This window comes from Limanda limanda, chromosome 15 (genome assembly GCF_963576545.1).
Source record: "Limanda limanda chromosome 15, fLimLim1.1, whole genome shotgun sequence".
In the NCBI taxonomy this organism is placed as follows: domain Eukaryota; kingdom Metazoa; phylum Chordata; class Actinopteri; order Pleuronectiformes; family Pleuronectidae; genus Limanda; species Limanda limanda.
The window spans coordinates 12,068,347-12,089,600 of record NC_083650.1 but is presented as its reverse complement, the minus strand read 5'-3'; the positions used below and the strand labels follow the sequence as shown (position 1 = coordinate 12,089,600).

The following is a 21,254-nucleotide window of genomic DNA, read 5'->3' as shown; positions in this document are numbered from 1 at the left end:
AAACACGTCCTTATAAATATAGATTTTCACTCTGCAAAGGACATGTTTTTATCAATGCTTGTTTTGTTAATTAACTGCAGTACAAAACTAGACGGATACAACACTTGGTGGAAGAAGCTTTAAAAGTCAAGAAAATGACGCTTACATTTATTTTGAAGCAGATCCAGATCAGACTAATATCTTTAGGTGTATGGAATTTGGTGCATCTTGATTAAATCTGCCTCTGAAGAAGTGTGCCCACTACTGAGTTCCATTCTAGTTATCCATTGCATATACAGTGTACAGAAAATGACTGGAACTTAAAGCTAAATTATGCACAAAGCAAATATAAAGCCCCAAAATGTCCTCAGAGTTTGACATGAAGGTGAGAACAGAAGACAGAAATCAGAGGTAACTCTTCCTATACAACATTATATTATTTGATGATCTCTGCTTTGATTTCAACACTCGTCCCCATGTTGCTGCTTCTTCTACAGACTGGAGCATCTGCTCTGGACACATCTGTCCCCTCCACACCAAGGTCACACAGACACTGTACCATAAAACCCTTATACCCAATAAAAGTTGAGTAAAGGTTCACAAACTCCCACTCGGCACACAGCAGATGGATGTGCTTTATGAGTCAGAAAATAAGAAGCAGCGGCACCTGCTCTCAGCGGCGTTAACCGTTGGTGGGATTGTTGCTCGTTGATTTGCCGACTTGTCACGTGACGCTTTCAGGGGCTTTAACAGTGCAGCACTGTGGGATACAATTAATCGTATTCCCCCGGAAGAGCCCGAGCTACTCCATCACCATCGCAGTCCAGAGGAGGTGAAGCGATGGGTTTGTTGTTTCCCTCTCATCAACCCCCCCCCTCACAGTTGACATTCCCGTCGCAATAACAACGACCAACTGAGGCACTCGAGGCTTTAAAGAGGGGAAGAAAAACACACACCCTGATAATGCACCATCATTTATTTAAGCTTCCTCTGATGAAAGCTTCCCTGCCCTCCTCATCTTGGAGCCTCCTCCCTCAGTCCCGTCTCATCGTTAGCACAAAGCTGCCGACAAGTGCAACACACAGGTGGTGAGTGCATTCCTCGTGTTGCCATAGCAGCACCCGTCATGACCAAGTTGTCGGGAGGAAAGTTGTGTTAGTGTTACCCCCTCATGGACGTGTGGAGCTCCGCAATGTGAAAGGTTCGGGATTCTGTCCCTCAACTTTCCCCTTACTGCAAAATCAGTTTGGCATTTTTTTTTCTGGTTGTTGGTCCCTAAGCACGTCCCAGATTGTCAAAAACACACTGTGGTTATTAAGGAGTTATTCTTTGTTCTACAGGTCTTTTAAATTAGAACCTATTTCCTGCCCTGTGTCCTATGAAAACTTGCATTTAACTTAAGTCACCATGTGGATACATATATTTTTACCTTAATAGGCTAAAAATATTAGTTTTATTTGTGTGATTTTAAAAAGGGAGATAAAATGAAAACAAGCCGATGCGTCCAAGTGTACAAAGTTTTCACATTTATGTCACATAGAAAAACGGTGATTTGAAAGTACAAACAAGTGGAAATGAAGAAATTCTGGTGAAACATTTAATAAACTGTACGAATGTAAACTGCACCATTCAGCTGAGACAACAATATAATAAGGAAACTTCTTTTCAAGAGTAGACGCACGTAAACTTTGGAAAAGAACCGTTTCTTCGAGCAATCCCAGAATCAACTCGAGATTAAGGACTTTTTTCTTTTTAAAGCAAAGGTGCAGTAAATCCATGTCAGCGTGACTGCATCATATACAGTATAAAACACCCGGTGTCATTTCATATCAAAAAAACAGTTCTTCTATAAGTGAATGTCTTAACGCGCAGTTAATTACACTGCTCAGACTGAGAGGAGAGGCGAGAACAGCCGAACCCGTCGTGATGCTCCTTCCTCCCACAGCGTGTGAAGCTGAGCCACGCTGAGCGGTCATGTGACTGTGGAAGAAGTAGCAGCTCTGCAGAGTGAGTCCGTCTGGTACAAAAATCTGTGGCGTCTCTCGAAAGCGACCGGAGAGTGTGTGAGTGAGTGAGAATCAGCCACCTCTCTCTCTCTGCCTACTTCTGCTGCTTCTTCTTTGCTGGCTTAATGGGGGTGATCTCTTCCTCCTCGTCATCTTCACTCTCCTCCTCGGACAGATCAGACTCGTCAGCTGCTGAGGCTGCACAGGAACAGAAGACACAGTTAAGCCCCCTTAAATTTAATGGAACTGCACCAAACTCATCATGTTTATTCGGACAAAGTCATTAAACTGTAGAGCAAACGTATAAACTGTTGATTCCTGAATGAATCCACATGATCTCAGATACAGCTTGCTTTTTCACAGGTTTGTGGCTCTATTTCTTAAGACCCGGTCACACATTTGAAAATATATCAGGGGTGAACCTCCCGTTCACTTTCAACCTCTGTGAGCGACAAGGCAAATAAAACATTTGCTTCCTGTGGAGTTTAACTTTGACCCTCGATATTCTCGTCCATTCGCGTAGGTGTGACTGGCCCTCGCCGGACAGCAGCTGGAAAAAGCCTACAGCCCTATGAAACCACTTTTAAATCCTCTAGATACATATTTTTATCAAATTGCACACACTCATAAATATCAGTCACATAAACACGCCTGTTTGTTTTCACCAACTTCCATGAATAATTGTGAGAAATCTGTAACATTGTCAAAATCCTCACAGTTTCCTGGATCTTCCCTTTGAAGTTTTGTGGAAATCTGTTATTTAGTTTTTGCGTAATACTGCCGACAAACATACAAACCAATCACCCGAGGGACAGGGGTGAAAACATAACCTCCTTTGCAGAGGTAACAACTGTCTTTGTGTGAATCTGAGTTAAAAGATCAGTGAGGCTGCTACGTTTAATCTGCCTCATCAAGCGACCGCATGTCAGTGACACTCGGCTGCACACGCTCATTACAACCAGCTGTGGGTTCAACACAACAGGTCTGGTCCTGATCAGAGCTTTTCCCTGCAGTGAGGATAAATGCATATTTCACACAGCTTCAGTCGACTTTAAAAAACTCTTTCACCTCAAACGTGTCAAAGGTCTTAAATCTCATTTCGAGGTGAATCTGACTTTTGATGTCATCGGGTCAAATCCAAGAGAAACTAAATAAAGTATTTCAGATTGTGAAGAATCACAGCGGTTGCTTAGCGACTGCTTTCTTTATCCACATGCAAAGGCTTGATTTATCTGCTGATGATCTTCACGATTTATTGATTGACCAAATTACTTTTTATGTTGTTGGACCAGTGCTAGACAGTGAACTTAAGAGGTATTACCTTCATTCATTAGAATGTTTGTTGGTTGGTTTGTTTGTCGACAGGATTATAGAAATACTACAGAACAGATTACTACGAATTTTAGTGGAGGGATGTGATATGGTAGCCTGGGTGCCAGACGACCACAATATTTTTTGGTCGGGAAGTTCGGTCTGGAGTCCCTCCGTTGGCGAGAAATTATCTCTGAAAAGAAGCTGTTTGGACCAATCACATTGTCAGGGCGGGGTTACAATGATGGACAGATGATCAACAGTTACGTAATCATAGAACGATTGGGTTGACTTTATTTTCCACAAACATGCCTGCCGCGTCACATGCTACGTTGCTCTGATTGGTTGTAGGTCTATCCAATTGAGCGAAGAGGCATTTTTTTCCCTGGTGCGGTTGAAACACGCCCCATAATCACAGCCCAATCGAGTGATCTTAGACTCATACTCCTACTAGAATCATGAGTATGACAACGTCAGGCTAGTGATATGGGTCAAAAAGGAATGATTATATTTTGCAGCTTGACTCGAAGAACTTAGATGCAAAAGCCGAGATATTGGCAGTGTGGTGCCTTAGTGGTTTGAAAGTACTGGGAGAGTTGAAATGATTTTCCTTACCAATAAGGTGCAGCCCGCTGACATTAACCGGCCCGGTCCCGGCCTTGAGTCGGATCGTCACCGGGGCTTTGAGCTCAAACTCCCCCAGACTCACCTGAGGAGAAGAGGAGAGACAAAACAACCAGATGTAAAACTCAGGCCTCGGCTGCGTGATCTGATCTGTAGGAAGTGAGCTCGACAATGCACGGTACCATGGGCAGACAGCTGATGTGCAGGTTGGCGATGGGCACGGAGACGGTCTTCCCCTGGTGGTTCATGGCCGTCACCTCCACCACGTTGCTCTCCTCCTTGGCGCCGGCTCCCAGACAAATCTGAGGGAATCAGATGGATTTTAGATAAAAGTGTTTTAAAAACTGTCGGGCTCGACATCAGAGAACATCAGAGTACGACCCTGTTCACACCTGGTGTCCACATCCATCCTGAGAGAGTTAGTCTGCTCACACCTGGTGTTAAAATCTGTCCAGAATGAGTTGCATGTGTGACGTGTCCCCTACACACCTGAACTCATCACGAATCAGTACTTTGATTTAGTTGAGATGTGAAAAGACTTAAGATATATTTTATTTTCTATTTAAAATTTTTGCTATTCTATTTCATTGGTATTTTATTTTATTATTTTTTATTCTATTTTATACTATTTCTATTTTTTTGGGTTGAAATTACTGAGCATTGCTTAAAGAGAGTGTGTGACCCAAGCATTTCATTGACAGTGACTACTTCATGTTATCTCTGTTCATTTGACAATAAAAATCTTGAATCTTGAGGTGACTGGTAGGTGTGAGAAATATAATGGATCCCCTTCCTGATTTAAATCCGCCACTGCTCCATGTTGTTACCACATCAACAATCAGGACCCAGCACTGCACTGAGTGGATCTGAGGAGTGTGATGGCCTCAGTGAACAGTGAAGCTGACTTCTGGTCTCCCGCCACACTCCAGGTACATACCGTCCTGAGCTCCAGGAAGTGCTCCAGCTCCTCCTCCTCGTCCGCCTGGAACGTGAAGAACGGGACCTTGGAGGACAACTCGCAGGCTGCAACACAAACAACACAACCAGGGTCACACACCTCACTCTCTCTCTCCCTTCACATGTAGAACAGAGTTCCACAGCCTGGAACCCACGTGTCTCCCGCGGCCACGGGGCTCCGGGGGGAACCCACGTGGGCTCGCACGGAGCTGAATGAAAGCGTGACTTACTGAACAGGAAGCTCTCGAGCTTAGACTGGCCTCGCATGCCGTGGTCGTCGGTGCAGTCCATGTGACAGGACATGTTGTGTAGCCGGTGGGATGAAGGGGGTCTCACTGGGTCTCACTGGGTTAGGGAGAGGGAGAGGGGGTCTGACTGGAGACACGTTTCAACCGAGTGAGCTCCTCACGAAGAACAAGCGTCGCAGGTTGTGATCCGGGCTGACGCGTCATCACCGTGCGACCGACGCTCACTCATGTACACTCCAGATCAAAATCTTAAGACCAGTTGAATCTTAGGAAGGTTCTAAGTAGAGTTTCAAAATGCAAAAAGAAGAAATGGGAACAAGAGCCCAAAAGTTGTGAGCAGGCAATTTATTGAAAACAACAATTTAACTGAAGTAGGCTGTTCATCAGCTGATCAAAAGTTTAAGACCACAGCTCAAAAAAAACCCTCCTAAAACAGAAATTAAAGTGTCAAAAACTGACTCAGTGATGAGTAGCTCCACCATTATTGTTGATCACTTCAAAAATTCGTTTTGGCATGCTTGATGCAAGTGTTTCCAAAAGGCTAGTGCGAATGTTGCGCCAAGTGGTGAAGATGGCTTCACGAAGGGCATCCACTGTCTGGAACTGAAGTCCATTTTTGTAAACTTCCCTTGCCATCCATCCCCAAATGTTCTCAATTGGATTAAGATCCAACAGTGCAAAATGCAAATTCATGCAATTTTTTAATTGGTCTTTTTTTTTGATCAGGAGTGTATGTTGTTTCCAACCATGGATCCAAACTATTATATTAGATTATATTTATTACTAAATAATATGTGGAGGAAAATCGATTAATTGCTTCTTCTCTTTGTGTTATCATGACTATTTTTTATTTTGTTTAATATTGACAATTATATTCATTACAATTTATTCTTTTCTTTTTTATTCATAATGTATTTTATTTACGTCATATTTCGTTATTATGCCTTAAGTTTTGCTTTTAAGCATTTCATTGCTGAATAAAATATTTAAAGGTGAAAAATATTATAAATTTATTATTTTTATATATATAATATATCATGATTTTATATAATATTATATTACTACAACTTCAGTATTGCTGAATACCTGAGGATCCTTTGGCCCAGCTGAAGAATATCTGTCCACACAGGCGTAAACTTTTATCTTTGTCACAACTAAAAACGAGTAGTAGATTTAAAACTCCTTGTGAAGCGACACAGACAAAAACAAAGCAGCAAAGTAACATATCATGGTTCATTACTTTTTAATCTTATGTATCTTACATACAAATTTTACATTGGTAAACTGACACTTTTATGATACCCCAAACTCAGGAAATGAAAATGTACAATTGGAGTCCTTTCTCTCAGTCACAGCCCATTTTCTATCAAACCCGGTTGCCAGAGGAGAAAGCTCGAGCGTCGGCAAAGACTGCAAAATTTAAAACAAGAATTAAGGTTCTGCTGTCGTTTAAGGAGACGAACATCAGATCTGTAAGTGAGTTTCACATCTTCCAGAAAAAGAAAAAAAAGAGAAACCAGTTCGGACGGATGTACAAAACCTTGTGATGTAACAAGTTCCTTCAAGAAAAACAAAATGTCAGCCACAGTCCCTATAAGGATATACAAAATAATAACACGTTATGATTGACAGTGTCAACAGACTGTCTATATTCTACAGTATTATGCTCTTAGAGGTGAATGGCATGCTTCTCCCTCTTTGGAGCGTAAGATGAGGTCAATCTAATGCCACAGCAAATCCAATACACCTCATGCACATGATGAATGTACACAGTATAAAACATCACATTGGCAGGCAGCTACTTAAGAGCAACTGATGATCCTCAGGTAACCAACAGAACACTCCTATCTATAGTCAAAGTGCTTTTTTTTTTAATCAACTATATAAGATTTACAAAAAACAAAATGGGAAATGAGTCAGAATATAAAACATTCAAAGGACACGTCTCAGAAGGCCCAGGAATTTCTGCTTCATACTCCCATAGCTACATTTCAACAGTGCGGGAGCCAGTGCCACTTTGGTGACAGGATTGAAGAACCTCGGTGAGGGCTGTGCCCGCCGAGGCCCGACTGAGGACATTCATCTGAGAATGTGCGATGTTGGAAACTAAGCAGGGAGGGAAGACGGATGCCACACGACAGTGTAAACTGATCATAAATGATAAGTAATGGTGATCTAGAAACTGCAGACATAGTGGTTATGAAGACGTGCGCTGCTTTGGGACAGTAGGAGCATAAAGCTTCAGTGTTTTTTAAATTATTATTATTTAACCTGATGTAAGTAAACTGTGTAAAAATGTTTTTTTAATAGCAGATTAAAATATCAAGATTTTGGTCACACTGGGTACTGCTTTCAGGAAATGTCGATTTTCTCAAGCAGAAGAGGAACGCAGATGAACTAAATATACAAGTAAACAATTAAATTTTAACTACTTACACAAACTTATGAAAGACAAAAATAAGAAATTGTACATATAGTAAATGCATAATTTTACATTAGTTAACGAGACTATGCTCGTCAGAGCTTCCTCTGCCAGTATAAACCTTGTCAGACAGCTTAGGTTTACTGGAGGATGTCTGTGACCGAGTGTGGGATCTGGTGAGACAAAACTAAGACTAAGCGACTGTCAGCGTCGGGCTGTGTCTTGAATTTGAGCAACAACCAGCCTGATGTCCAAACTAAACCTTGTGTTTGACAGAACCTCCACAGAAGACACTGGAGGTCTGCAATATAAACCTAAAATCCAAAGGCAATGAACCAAAAGGCAATAATAGCTCAAAGGGGAAATAAGCAATAAACAGCTGAATGATAAAATAGAAAAACAAATGGCCGAAAGCAAAGCGCTGAACAAAAACAGGCCGAGAACCAGGTCTGTAAACTTGTAGAAGATTTTATATTGTTTTGCAAATGTCTAATACTACTAGAAAGCTAATTCAGAGGGTGTCCCAGCTGAGTATTTCACAGTCTCGACAAATACTTTACTGATCTGTGACGAGTTTTAATCACAAACCCCCAAAACTACAAGTCTCCAACCTTCACGTGTGCAGACTCTGCATCACCACGTTTGGTTAGAAATAAGCCACTAATAGGCTTTGCTGGAGGAATTGGAAATATCATGATGTGTTGATGAAAGAAGGCAAAGTCTCACATAGCACCTCACATTCTGTATAAAGGTGTCCTACTTATATCGACAGCTGTGCTATTCTCTGCGTCAAAGCTGGCAAAGCAGGACGTGGGGGTAGTGAGACACTACCTGAGATACAGGCTGCCCTCATTTCACAGCTCTGCCTCCATTTCAGATACAGACTCTTTGCGTCCGAGCACACGGGCGATATCCATGTTCTGGCGACTAGATGAAATCAGAAAAACGGCTTACAGTTATCGCCTTCTGCCTCCTGGAGGTAATTGAGAGGTGAGACTCTAGAAATCTTTGCTAGAGCTCCACTCTTCTATGTCGGCTCAAATCAACTGACAGATCACTCCTCAACCTTTTGGCTTCATATCTGCTGAATCCAGCTTCTGAGGGCAGCACAGGGGAATTTGTGTGCGACTGCTGTGCTTCTGTACACAAATCCTAAAATGAGTTCTCCCGGGGCTCGCCCAGATGGTAATGTAGTATAAAATCATCATGGAAGGTTTGTTCAGGAAGGTAGCAAACATGTTGCAGCCACGTTGACTTGCTTTCTCTGTGTTTTACTGGAGCAGGTCGACTCTTCATAAGCTGCGTCCCATGATGATGATGTCTTTGGGAAAGCCCTCCATTTTAGCCACTTCAAAGCATCCCAGCTTGCTGTAGAAGTCCAACATTCTCTTGTCAGTCTGACGGACCTGACAGAAAGCACCCTGGGACCCTGGGAGTCGAACAAAAGAAAACAAGTCAGACAAAAACCAGTTTGGGCAAACATGGTGTTCAGCGGACAATAATCTGCTGTGTCCCGGACTAGTAATGAACCAGTGCCAATGTCACAGGGAAGAGAAGGTTATTTACGTCGGTGCTTGGACAGTTTCAGGTTCATTTTTGTACTTTGATTTCAATGACTTGCTACACGAACATTATTTGTTATTACTTTGGGATAAATTGTTGCCCAAATATAATGTTATGCTATGTTTATGTTTTTACTGCATGTTAAATGTGGCCATTGAGACACAAAATTAGCATTTTCAGTTGAGTGGGTTCAGGATACAAACAGAATGTCTAAACATATGGTTTTAAGTAGAAGCTTCTTACCATAACATGGATTAACTATGTGCTATGAACACTTAGCTCAGTAAAAGGCCTGTTGTTTTGGACTCTGGTCTCATTTTCACGGTTCAACTAGATAAAGATCTGTGAGCTTCTTTTTAACTTCAGCTGCAGTGACACTGAGTAAACTTATTTGGGATAAATTAAATATTTTTTAAACCACGTTACTAATAGAACTAATACAATATGTTCTTTATGTAGTTAATACAAGTAACACCACAGACCATTGTTGTCAAGACTTCAGACACCTACCATTGGCTTTAAGAGAAGATAGAAGACACCCCATCATGCTTTTGGCCACACTGGGGTCTGTCACCTTGGCGTGAATGTCAACTTTGATGAGAGAGGGGAAGTTGGAGAGGAAAGAGTCTGGGAGACCCTCCTCCTCTTCGTGGAAACTCAACATCATCTTCTGCAGCGACATCAGAGAGAATAAAGGTGGTTAAGTCACATTCAACAATAGGAGACACTGCACCTGGAGTGGATTAATGATACTAGGAGAGATGGATTGAGATCCTACCTCGGCCTCGGTGAGGTCCTTCTGGTCGTCAGGTTTGTGGTATTTATCTTGCATGAAGGGAATCCAGTTCAACTGGCATGTCTTGATAAAGGGCTGGACATCCGCTGTACCGAGAGCGTAGCCACAGATCCCTTCATCGTCCTCGAGCACAAAGCCGTAGTCTGAACTCAGGCTCAGGAGACCTCCCACTAACCTGTGAGGAAACAGTAAAGCTGCTTTCAGACATGCACTCTGTATCTGGGTGCTATTGTGAGTGAGGCAAATGTCAGAGTGAGGCGCTCTGCCTGGCATCCTATCGTAATGTTGGTAGAAGTCTAGGAGGAGTCGATGTGAGAACAAAGCATCGAAGAGAACAAAGAATTCTGCTGGATTCCCCACAAGCGAGCATGGTGGTGGGGGGGGGGGTTGATAATGTCTCTAACGGGTGACGGACGCAAAAATGAAAAAAAAATGTATCTCCGGGTTAGAAAGCAGTGATACACACACACATAACACTGACGAAGATGTCAAGAGTTTGTGGTGACAAGAGCCGAAAATGCTGTCTGTGTGTTGTCAAGAAAATCACGTGACCTCCGCAGCGGAGCTAACACTTGGCTTCCTGCCTCTGTCTGCTGCATCCGGCTGCTCCACCTCTCGCCTGAATAATGCAGACGATTTGTTGCTGTTTTTAAACACGCCTGTGCAGAAAATCTCCCACTGTGTTGCTCATGTGTGAAAAGCAGACTGCGGGTAAACTCTGAAACCAATCCTCTTTTCAGACAGGAGATTTCTGAGAAGAGAATTTACAGCCATTTTATACAAATACATCTCCATGTGTTACCTGTCTGCTATGAGGTCTGGATCGTCATCCGAGAAAGGAGCCTCCTCCGTCCCTTCAGAGTACATTTCTTTACAGATTTTATAAACAGCACCCTGTCAAAAAAGAAAGGACCAATATAGCTGTTATTGTGGTGTACGAGTTGAACCAAAAAATGTCAAAGAGAAACTCAATATAAATAGAGAAACGTTAGAAGTTAACAGTCTGAAGTCGTCTTTACATCCGGCACATATATTCATTAACTGCAGTGGAGGATAACACAGCATTCCCAGCTTTAACTAGGCCAGGCCTGCTGGGAGTACTTGTAACTAGCCAACATAATTTCCGCTGCCATACATTCATAAACATTATTAATGCGCAGTAATTGTTGGCACTTAAGGACGAAATACCTCAAGGTGCACGAGGACATGCCTAAAATGCACAAACATCTTACCTCATCTTTGGGAAAGTAGGGCCTGATGGAATAGATTTTGGAGGTTGGCATTGAAGGTGGTGGTTGGTAGAAAAGATCGTTTGCCCCTTCTATTGGCAACAATCTCTGTGGGCATCAAAAGAAACAGGTTCAGTTTCACTGACACCAGGTGGTGGGCTGCTTTGGCTGAATGCCTCACTGTGCATTTGCTGCAGCTGAGCCACTGTCAAACCAAAAGGAACTATAGAAGAGAGCAAAGCACTCTGGAACGGCATGTATTAAAACAACAAAAATCATAAATATGTAAACTGATGTTCCTTGTTGATCTGACAGTAGACAACGAGAGCAAACATCACGTCTTTCTCAATTTGCTTGAGGAACATGGCACAACAAGCACAGACATTATTGGCTTTTCAAATATAATAAGACAAGGGTGGTATTTTGGTCTGACTAAGGTTTTACTGGCTGAAGGAGATGCTTCTTTTCCTTTTGTACGGCATCGCAATATTTCGCTGCGCGGGACCCTCCTGTTGAGAAAAATAATGATGCTGGCGCAGAGAGGCCGAGAGAACTCCAGGAAAAAAACCAGAGGGGCAAATTAATTGTGAGCTAACTGAGTCATTCAGTAGCAGATCAGTTGCTATCATGAGTGTTGCTACTCTCCAAGTACGGAGGTTTGACTTTGAGACTGGGCAGCTGCGTTTGATCATGGAGTTTTCCCGTTGCAAACATGCTTGCGTACTCGCTGGCGCTGCGATGCTGGCGCGTGCGCTTGCAAAGGGTTGGCTTGGTAAATTGTGCGCTGTGCATCCTGCAAAGAAATGAGATGTCATGGAAATAAAAACCTAGCCATGCTCGCTTGCGCTGCGTGCGCTAGGGAAAAGCAGCATCTCCTTGGGCAGTTGCTGAAAGAAACTGAAATGATGTCAATCAGAAAAGGCCAAACCGACTGTAACCGTTTTTTGTCAGGACGGGTATCAGGGCACCAATTCCCCTCACACTCACTGACAATATCCCAAAGTAAAACAAGGACATGAATGTTTTTGGAGATAAAGTGAAAGGGAAGGAACCTCTTTGTTATGAAGCCCGACCCGTTCTTATCAGCTCACCTTGGACAGACCAAAGCCCTTCATACCTCCTCACATATTACCATCGCCTTCTTTGCTCACAACACTCTTTTTTTCCATAGCTGTACATTCAGTGCATTAGATACCTGGAACTCTCCTGCTAGACCTCCCCTAAAGGCCCAGGGCTCTTGGTCTCCTCTAAGGAATTGTGCTGAGGACTGACTACGACACCCTGTTAGGAGCAGAGCCAAGCGGACATTGTTACCACAAGATGGGGCTCTCTGACACAGATGAAGGGAGCAGGGAGATGGGGTCATATGTTTCTACTAGCATGATCGATATAAATAAATCTATTTTGGTTTACTCATGAAAAAATAAAAAGGGCCTAATTTGGGAATTGTATTCAGAGGAAATACATTTGATAAAATAGGGGCTCCAGCAACTAAAGCTTACTTGTTTGCAAGGCGGAATCGGATTTGAGATATAAGTTATTTTTTAAAAACTCGACAAATTAAGACCTTCACTGTGTCAAAACATCTATTCAAACTGTTGCACAGAACGCGGTATGCAGGTCTTTAGAGATAAGTTATTTCGTGCACGCACACTCTCCAAAAACTGGAGAGAGAACAGAATTGAGTGCCGTTCAGCCCACTTGGTGTTATTCTTATTTGATAAGATGACAGGCTCATAAATATAATATTGACCTTCAGAAACAAAACCCACACTGCCTATAGACTACAAAGGTAAGCTTCAGCTGCCGTCACCCCACTGATCCTAGCACCCCGTGTGAAGTCACATTCTCATTTTATCTGCCTCGTCATATGACGGAGTCGTCGAACCAGGGAGACGGAGCGAGAGGGGCCTGATTGTGTGAGCAGTCCCTGACTAAAAAGGCCTCTTGGCTTTCTGTTAAAAGCCACAGAGAAACCAAACATCATGGAATATGTAGAAGGGACAAAGCATATAAATAGCAGTATAAAAGCACTCAGGGCTCATAGAGGTCGTACACAGTTTTGATGCTGCTCTAACCCTGGTTGATGAGGACTCCTGTCATGTGACCAGACACATGCAGCGCGCGGGCAGGACATCCACTGCCTCACATATGAACTTCAATATATCGCTCAAACAATTCCTCTGTCGACCTGACGCAGTCCAGCACGCAGATGCACCCACAGGAGGGAACTGTGAACTGGCTCACCCCAAAGTGAAAACCACAAAACGGACAAAAGAATGATCTCTAAGTGGTTTACATCCACTTGAGTGATCTATTCAGTCTGCATTGTTTTAACACATTCACAGCTCTGCAGAAAACATGCAACTCTACCTCTTGCATGGTCCAACCTGCATGTATGTGAACACACAGACTGTAGCTACACAGTCAGAAATATATCCCTGTGTAGTTTGAGGATCATGTGCCCCGATTAGATTTTAAAAGCCAAGTGTAAATTCCCTTGAGTATGTGCATCGGGCTGGTCTGCGCCATTTCTATGGGCCTACTGACAGAAACAAGAAAACAAGTTAGAGAGACGCTGCCAAAGGGAGAAATTTGGGAGTCAACACTTCAAAGCTAAAAATCGCGGCCCAAAATGTGACTTCATGCGGAGGGCCACTTCCTTTCCTCTGAATCAAATCTTTTTACATTTAAAGATCTATTTAAAGAAAAAATTTATAAAATAAATTTGCTAACACAAACAAAAGAAAGGCACAACGCCTGCACTGTGCACACATCGGCTACTGTCGATCCAATAGCAGTAGAAACTTGTACTGTGGATTCTTCCATCTGTACATGATGAAGGGAGAAAACAGTGGAGAATAGTTATTAGTAAGTGTTCTCAATACAATAACCAGGGAGGTTTTGACTAATTGCCGGCTGCACAGCTTCTATAAAGGGGAAAACATGTGGACTGATGCAAAAAACCTGCTTATAGCAACAACAGAAGTCAGCAGTACTTAACAATACTCCACTTGTTAATAAGAATTACTTTATATTTATACACTGAATTTACTGGTGTTTTTATCCAGTAGTGTGGATCTTTTATATAGTTATGCCAGTGTGGGTATGCTGCCTGCTGTGTACTGGGAGCTACAGTCCTCAGCTTTACCATGGTCCGACAGAAACCTGTGAATGAAACTGGGTTACGGGGAGTAACCTACAGGCCATGCTGGTGCTTCGGACTAGTCAAAACAACACTCCAGGAAGAAATGGAGATGTGATCATAGGGCTGATTGTCACTCAAACTGCATCACTGTGCACCATCAAATAGAGGGAAAGAAAGAGGAAGGGAGAGGGAGAAAGTCAGAGACCCTGTTCAAACCTGGTATTAACACTCGTCCTGAGAGTGATCCAATCACAAGTGGTCGGCACAAAGTAAAGGTGTGAACACACCCACGGTGGTGGTGTGTGACGCATGCGTCAATACCAGGTCGGAACAAGGCCAGGGAGAAAGAATATCCTTCCTTTGAAAAGGTGATGGATCACATCCTGGTACAGTTTGAGCGAATGATTCAGCAGATATCGTTTAAATTATTCCACAGCCTCATTTTAGAGAAAACTAAGTGAGGTGACAACACAATTTATATATATGGATATATTAAAGTCTCCTGTAATATATCCATATGGATTGTGTCAAAACCAGCCGAAAAGACAAATTCCATCACTTCAGTTTATGCACCAGAATGGCCTTCCACAGTCAGTCAGTCAACTTGCTTTCCAAGCTCGCGTGCGCACTAGGGCATGGAGGAGGGGGTGGGGAGCGCCCCCCCCTGGCGCCCATCCCCACAGACAGAGGGATGGAAGCAAGTGTTGTCTGTGTGGGAATGCAGCAGTGATGTTACTGGATACACAGCAAGCAGCAGTAACCCTGCTGGGAGTTTGCCACAGAGACCCAGTTTAGATATCGCTAACATGGAGCAGCTTGTTATGGAGTGAATCAGGACGAGGCTGGCAGTGCAAGCGGCATTCAGTCAGAAAAAAGAAAAATGAAAAACAAAAAACAATCAAAATGTTCTAAATAGAACCATAACTATTATGGCAGCGCTGCATTTGCCCGTAGGTGTCTATTAGCCACTACTTGGATTCTCACCTTGTTGGCCAAAATCACTAACAGCCGGAATTTCTCTATATCTTTCATCTGTAGTATTATCAACTGTTAATAGACTGTGAAAGATGTGTGTGTTATTAATTTGCCTTACGTTACTACACAGCACTGGACTGCAGCTAAAGAATCAATCATAAGTGATTTCCTTTTTAATAATTTGAAATGTCTTTAAAATATGATTGGGAGTAAGTATGTTTTAAAAATTGTAAAAGTCAGGATTCCTTGACTTAAGATCAGCCTACTTCTCTCTAACTGTGTTCAAAAAGTATGCACTTTATGGTTGACCTCATACATACCTAACCACTGGACAAAAGACTTGACCATAGAAATGATGCTCTTGACGTCCCAGATGTAGGCGTAGAGGTCATACAGGATGGTGTGGTTGGCGGAATTGGACAGACGTGTGAACATCTGGATGACGGAGCAGCACATCTCCTCAAACGTCTCGGCTCTTGTCTGCCATTCTTCTACCTGCCACACAGCGATTGGAAATGTAAACAGATTAGGTTGACAAAAAGCACAACACTAACTCATTTTGGTTTGTAATATTTGTTTTTTGTACATAAGACATTTTCACAAAAAGCACAGGTGTGCCTCAGTTCGGTTTTATTTAAGTAAGCCAGGTTGTGATGACAATAGTGACGTGACTATAATTTTATTGTTAAAATCTGAACTTTGACCAGCAAGTATATCTTCAGAGGAAGGGCTCTATTAAGGAAGCATAGAACACCATGATCTGTGGTGCCAGCACACTCCATCTCCTGTCATAACCACACCACCCAATGGGCAGTATGGGTAGTACACATCCACCATTTTGTTTTCAGCAAACATCCCAAGCAAGTTCAGTTAATGATGAACTAGTCTTCACAGATAAGACTCTCGCCTCTTACTCAGCTCATGTGTTAACATCAACGTATTAACCCACCTTTTCACTTTCCTTCCTCTTGCAGTTCACGCTGACGACGCTGCTGTTGGCTCGCAGCCAGTCGAACTCCTTCAACATCTGCATGGCCTTGGATCCGTGTTCGTAAGGCAAGTAGAACAGCTCTGCCAGCAAGCTCAGGTCCTCAACTGTGAGGGGCTCTGCTGTGAACAAGGGCTTCTCGTTGGGCCCAGGCACAAACACGTCCTGAGGACACATGCATGCAGCATTAATATAACTTTGTAGGGAATTCAAACTTGTTTTTGTCTTAAATTTCAGACAAGTGAAGAAAAAATTAAACTCACAAATGGCTGCGGCACCTGTTTGAGCTGGTCGTCTGTCTGCATAGGGGCAATATCACTTCCACAGTCTTCCTGGAGACACTCTTCAGGGGATTTTGACTCTGACAGGCTCTCCTTGTCTGTATCCATGGGCTTCAGGTCCTCAGCCATCTTGTCGGCCAAAATAGGACCAACACACTTCTCCTCAGCGTCTGCTTCAGTTTCTGGCTCCGGCTCATCCTGCTTCTCAACCACCATCTCCATGGGCTCCTCATCTGAGTCCTTCTTCTCCACCTCAACCTGCACGGGAAGGGAAGTTGAAAAATAATAATTGTAAAACGAAATACAGACTTTGTCCTCTCCAATAATCAAATATTTGAAGATAGGAAGTTAATTTAAAATCAAAAAGCAAAAAACAATCACGAGAACTTGATCAGAGAGAATGAAGTCCTTTTAACTGCATGAATGAGACTTAATCCACATAAACAAGAAGCCTTATTCATAAAAGAAGCTTGCAAGTATATGGGTAATACAAGTGCTACAGTTTTCTAATGGTAACAATAATCCTCCTTACCTCCTCTTCATCCTGAGGTATTGTGTCCAAGGGATGTGAGAGCGGATCCAGACAGAGAGGCGGCATGGCTGGAGACATTATGGGCTGCTGGAACACAGTTGTGACTGTCGTGGAGGAACAGAGAGACGGTGCAGCCATGGAGGACACATCTATAACTGGGCTTTTGGCACCACTCTGAGGCACCTGTCTGCCTGAAGGAGACAGAGAACAAATTCACTGCATTGTTCTCTTCAGTCCAACAAGTAAATATATATATATATATATATTTTCAACTTGTACAGCTACACAAAAGCATTGAGTATATAATATTATAATGAAACTACTCATACTGTTGTATTGATGAGGCACACCAAATTCCCCAAGCCATTCTGTTAGAGCCAGTCTGAGAGCGAGCTGTGGACTGTAGAGCATGTCTGTCTCCAGCTCTTCATCGCTGCCTTCATTCTCTAACTTGATCTGGATGGACACTGTGCTGTCCTCACTGTCATCTGGTGAAGGGCAAGTTGGAGAAACAAACACAGAATGATGAATGACCCGCATTCCAACATATGAACACCACACAGAGACATCACACTTAAGTACACTTATGGGCTCATACTTACTCATGACCACATCCTTGCGCACCCCGTTCATGTTAGACTTGTACCAGGTGGCCAGAGTGTGGATCGCTATAAAGTTGGACTCGAACTCGCAGTTGGGATTGGTGAGTACTCCCTTCAGTCTGGGGATGAGCTCTGTGGAGCGGCCCTTGTATGGACCCAGGAAAAGCCTCTTCTGGTCATAGTCATTGGCGTGAATGTTGTCCCAGATTACTGGGGCCCTTTTGAGGATTTTTGACACCTCCTCTATTGATTCCACTGTGATATCTTTGGACACAACCTTGGGGCCTTCGGGGAAAACAAAAGATATCTCAGTTAAACATTTGATCTACTTCAGTAATGTGTGTTACGGTTTGCTCAACAGAAGTAGTGGTGTGAGTCAGTTGACAGGAAACTGTTTAGCCTGGTTTATATGCCCCATTAGATCATGGTTAATAAAAGTATTTACAGTAGCTTTTTTTAAATTACTGCGATAGAGAAAAGAGAGAAGACGTCAAAGGAGGTGGTGTGTATACTGATTGATCTGATTAGAAGAATGATGAGTTTAGTGTGCATTTCTAGGAATGCTTTATGGTACACGGCTCAGCCACACCTAGAGTGTTGATTCAGTACAAACTGCCCCCTGGACTCACCTGTCCACAGGACATCAATACCAAGCAGTAGCTTCTCTCCTACTGTGTGGAGGTAGGGGGATTGATGGACATTTGGGCAGCAGAAGGTTCCACAGTATTCTGTATTCCGAGACACAAAATCAAACAAAGCATGAATAAACACGTGGATCGAACAGGTTTTTGACATAAATGCAGGATTTTAGAGCTAAAATGTGAAGTACCTGTGGGACAGAATAGAAAGGATTCAGGCTCTCCCAGGTACTGGTAGATTTCGTTGGTAATGGAAACCTGAGCGTGTGCAAATGAGCTGAACACTTCTTTGTCGGCGGGGCACATGTTGTGTTCGATATCATCGAAAAGTAAGGCAAATGACTTGCAGCCAAAGTGAGTAACCTGCGGAGGGGAGGGGAAAGGGTAAAATACACTGAACTCTTGAGGTTATTATGAAGAGTTGTTACACATGTCACATTACCTGATCAAGCTTCCTTTTGAGAGCAGTAACCTCTTTCTGACTGGAGAAGGTGATGTCCAGTCCGGGAGAAATGGCATAGATGAACTCTATCCCATGCTCCTTAGCAGCACCAATTAACGTAATGAGTTGATCTACAAGACAGTTGGGGAGAGTCACTCACTCAGCGCCTTTTTGTGCTTAAACCTATCTTAAAGTTTTATGTCACATTTTAAAATATGGAATATACTTACTGTTCTTTTACTTAAGATAACCAGGCAGTTTTTTATTTCACTTGCCACACAACAGCTGATGCAAAGATTGTTGTGATGTGAACACCCACCTGCTTCTTCCACTGAGTACAGCTCTCTCCAGAACATCCTGTGCTTGTAGTCATCTTTAGGTGCATAAAGGTATGTGTTCAGGCCCCATTTCTGCTGCCTGCGAAATGCATTGTTGAAGAAGCAAATATAACAACTCATAACATCTGCATATAACATCATTAATTTCAACATCACTCAATATTTTTCACCATACCTTCTGAACAACTCTTTCCTCTGTTCCATCGTCCATGGTCGACCATAGAAGCCTGTTTCAGGAAACAATACATTAATTATTTTATGCAGTATACAGTGCTGACAATCAACAACCATTTCCTGTGCTTACTTAGCTGTTATACTGCTATAACTAACAATTTTCCCCTAAGTTTGGGCTGAAGGGACCATAAAACATGGTATTTTTACTTATTGAAAAAAAAATTAAAATGTATGACAAACGACAATAATAAGCATCACTCTACCTCTGTAACAACTTGTCACTTTGATTTTACACGTACTACTTTGGCTTTCCCATTAGCATCCCCACACTCATATGTATTTAGTATTGTATTTGACTTATATTGAGATCTATTTAATTTTCTACCATGGCATTGTTCCTAATGCCGAGCTGACCTGCTCCTCTCATCCAAAACTTTTCATTGTACTGAATTGACACACATGGAACAAATAAAATTGTCACATGACTTGAGAAGATAATATTTTTAAGTTTAAGTTCTTCTAAACCTCACCCAAAGCCAAACATACAAAATATTGAATAAGAAAAATGACATTGGCAAAAACAAAGTATTCTTTGTATTAATGCAGATGTTACCTAGAAATTATGGCTGTTTTTATTCGACTCCTGATATCTACCCACCTTACATATGAATTCAGTGTTAAAAAACTATTGATTATAATTTGCATGTACAATTTACTAGGCAGAATTGCAGTGAATATCTATAATTGTCACAATAATCATTTCATTCAGCTTTAAAGACAGATTTGTGCTCCTGAGTGAAGGTTGTGGTTTCAAACTCTTCTTTATGAGCAGAGAATGAGAAACATTCGATTAACAGCTAAATATTTGACTAATTAATCATAAAATTGCTATTGATGTAAATTATAATGTAATGCCCAACTGCCCCTTTATCATTAAGGTGAATTTACACAGGATTCTTGCAGCTGAATCCAATGATCACCATCATTTCCCACAGGGTCACTGCAGTATGTCTTTGCCTTTTGGCTCACGTTGGTTTGCATCAGCTCGACACTGTCACATTTACCTTCCACGACCCCGCTTATGAATTTCCTGTGGCCCGTGGACTCGACTCCGACGCCGGCCTCCTCCACCGGGCCGGGGGCCTCGGCACCAGCCTCTCCGGAGCCGAGGCTGGGGCTGGGCTCTGCGTCCCCCGGAGGAGCCTCCTCCAGCGGCTGCTCTTTCTGCACCATTGCTTCGGAACCACGGTCGGTGTGAAGCCGCCGAGTTGCACAGAGACGACGGAGCTGTTTTGTGACGTTTAGTGAAGCCGGACGGAACCAAAGCGTCTGTCTGCTCGGCGTTAGCTTGCGTGCGGTATCGGCGAGTCTAATCACAAATGTCCGAACTCCAGCGGCTGTTTCTGGGAAACGCGAACAGAATTGCAATGAGCGAGCTCGTTGCAAAACATGTCGCGGTTAATATTTCAAGAAAAAGCAAAGGCTGGTTGTTTTTCCTGCGATCCTCGTCTCCTCGGTCCCGTAGGCTCGTCCTGTCGTGTCTTCCTGTTTACACCCAGTGCGCATGCGCAGGAGACCAGCTCAAACCGGTCCAAACTGGATCTGCGTGACAAAACACTACAAAGATGTCAGCGCGCGTAGAAGATAGACAACACACCGGCAGACAGAGCTCCACATGTCAGCCTCTGGGTGAAGTTAGGAGAAATAAAAACACACGTTTTCATAATCATATATAAACTGCAAAAAGCTGATTGATCTCTTACCCTACATGACATTTAAATCTGTATACAGCCTGGATAAGGAAGGAGAAATAAGCTTAAAATACTAGAGTAGAAAAACGTTGGTTTATTTCCGGTAAACAAGAGCAATAATATGCATTAACTTAAAGACAATTGTTCATACATTTTATTTTCTTGCAGCACATCAGATAACTCTCTTTCATATATCTTTGGATTCTAATCCACGTTACTTCATCTGTGTTACTTATGCAGCAGAGCTCCA

The 21,254-nt window shown here is 42.7% G+C and overlaps 2 protein-coding genes across 2 annotated transcripts; both read right to left on the bottom strand.

Annotated features, from left to right (window-relative positions):
• Positions 1 to 1,482: 1,482 nt before the first annotated feature.
• On the bottom strand, positions 1,483 to 5,310 carry npm3 (nucleophosmin/nucleoplasmin, 3). The gene is made up of 5 exons (XM_061087261.1): positions 5,108 to 5,310; positions 4,858 to 4,943; positions 4,103 to 4,222; positions 3,912 to 4,005; positions 1,483 to 2,183 (listed from the first exon to the last, which is right to left on the bottom strand). Exons 1-5 carry the CDS (start codon positions 5,178 to 5,180, stop codon positions 2,080 to 2,082), a joined length of 477 nt encoding a protein of 158 aa, XP_060943244.1. The 5' UTR covers positions 5,181 to 5,310; the 3' UTR covers positions 1,483 to 2,079.
• Positions 5,311 to 6,351: 1,041 nt separating this feature from the next.
• oga (O-GlcNAcase) lies at positions 6,352 to 20,798 on the bottom strand. The gene is made up of 18 exons (XM_061086839.1): positions 20,318 to 20,798; positions 19,255 to 19,306; positions 19,061 to 19,158; positions 18,742 to 18,872; positions 18,491 to 18,662; positions 18,291 to 18,389; positions 17,662 to 17,946; positions 17,389 to 17,547; positions 17,060 to 17,250; positions 16,510 to 16,785; positions 16,208 to 16,411; positions 15,579 to 15,753; positions 12,331 to 12,416; positions 11,139 to 11,243; positions 10,709 to 10,800; positions 9,889 to 10,081; positions 9,621 to 9,780; positions 6,352 to 8,976 (listed from the first exon to the last, which is right to left on the bottom strand). The coding sequence occupies exons 1-18, from the start codon at positions 20,484 to 20,486 to the stop codon at positions 8,840 to 8,842; spliced, it is 2,784 nt and encodes a 927-aa protein (XP_060942822.1). The 5' UTR covers positions 20,487 to 20,798; the 3' UTR covers positions 6,352 to 8,839.
• Between the last annotated feature and the right edge of the window lie 456 nt (positions 20,799 to 21,254).

Excerpts from the sequence above, each read along its gene's own strand:
- npm3 (XM_061087261.1), bottom strand. The coding sequence starts at position 5,180 with ATGTCCTGTCACATGGACTGCACCGACGACCACGGCATGCGAGGCCAG. Across the intron at positions 4,223-4,857 it reads ACTTCCTGGAGCTCAGGACG|ATTTGTCTGGGAGCCGGCGC; the intron begins GTATGTACCTGG and ends TGATTCCCTCAG. Across the intron at positions 4,006-4,102 it reads ACATCAGCTGTCTGCCCATG|GTGAGTCTGGGGGAGTTTGA; the intron begins GTACCGTGCATT and ends TCTTCTCCTCAG.
- oga (XM_061086839.1), bottom strand. The coding sequence starts at position 20,486 with ATGGTGCAGAAAGAGCAGCCGCTGGAGGAGGCTCCTCCGGGGGACGCA. Across the intron at positions 18,873-19,060 it reads GTACTCAGTGGAAGAAGCAG|ATCAACTCATTACGTTAATT; the intron begins GTGGGTGTTCAC and ends ACTGTCTTGTAG. Across the intron at positions 16,412-16,509 it reads AACAGGTGCCGCAGCCATTT|GACGTGTTTGTGCCTGGGCC; the intron begins GTGAGTTTAATT and ends ATGTGTCCTCAG.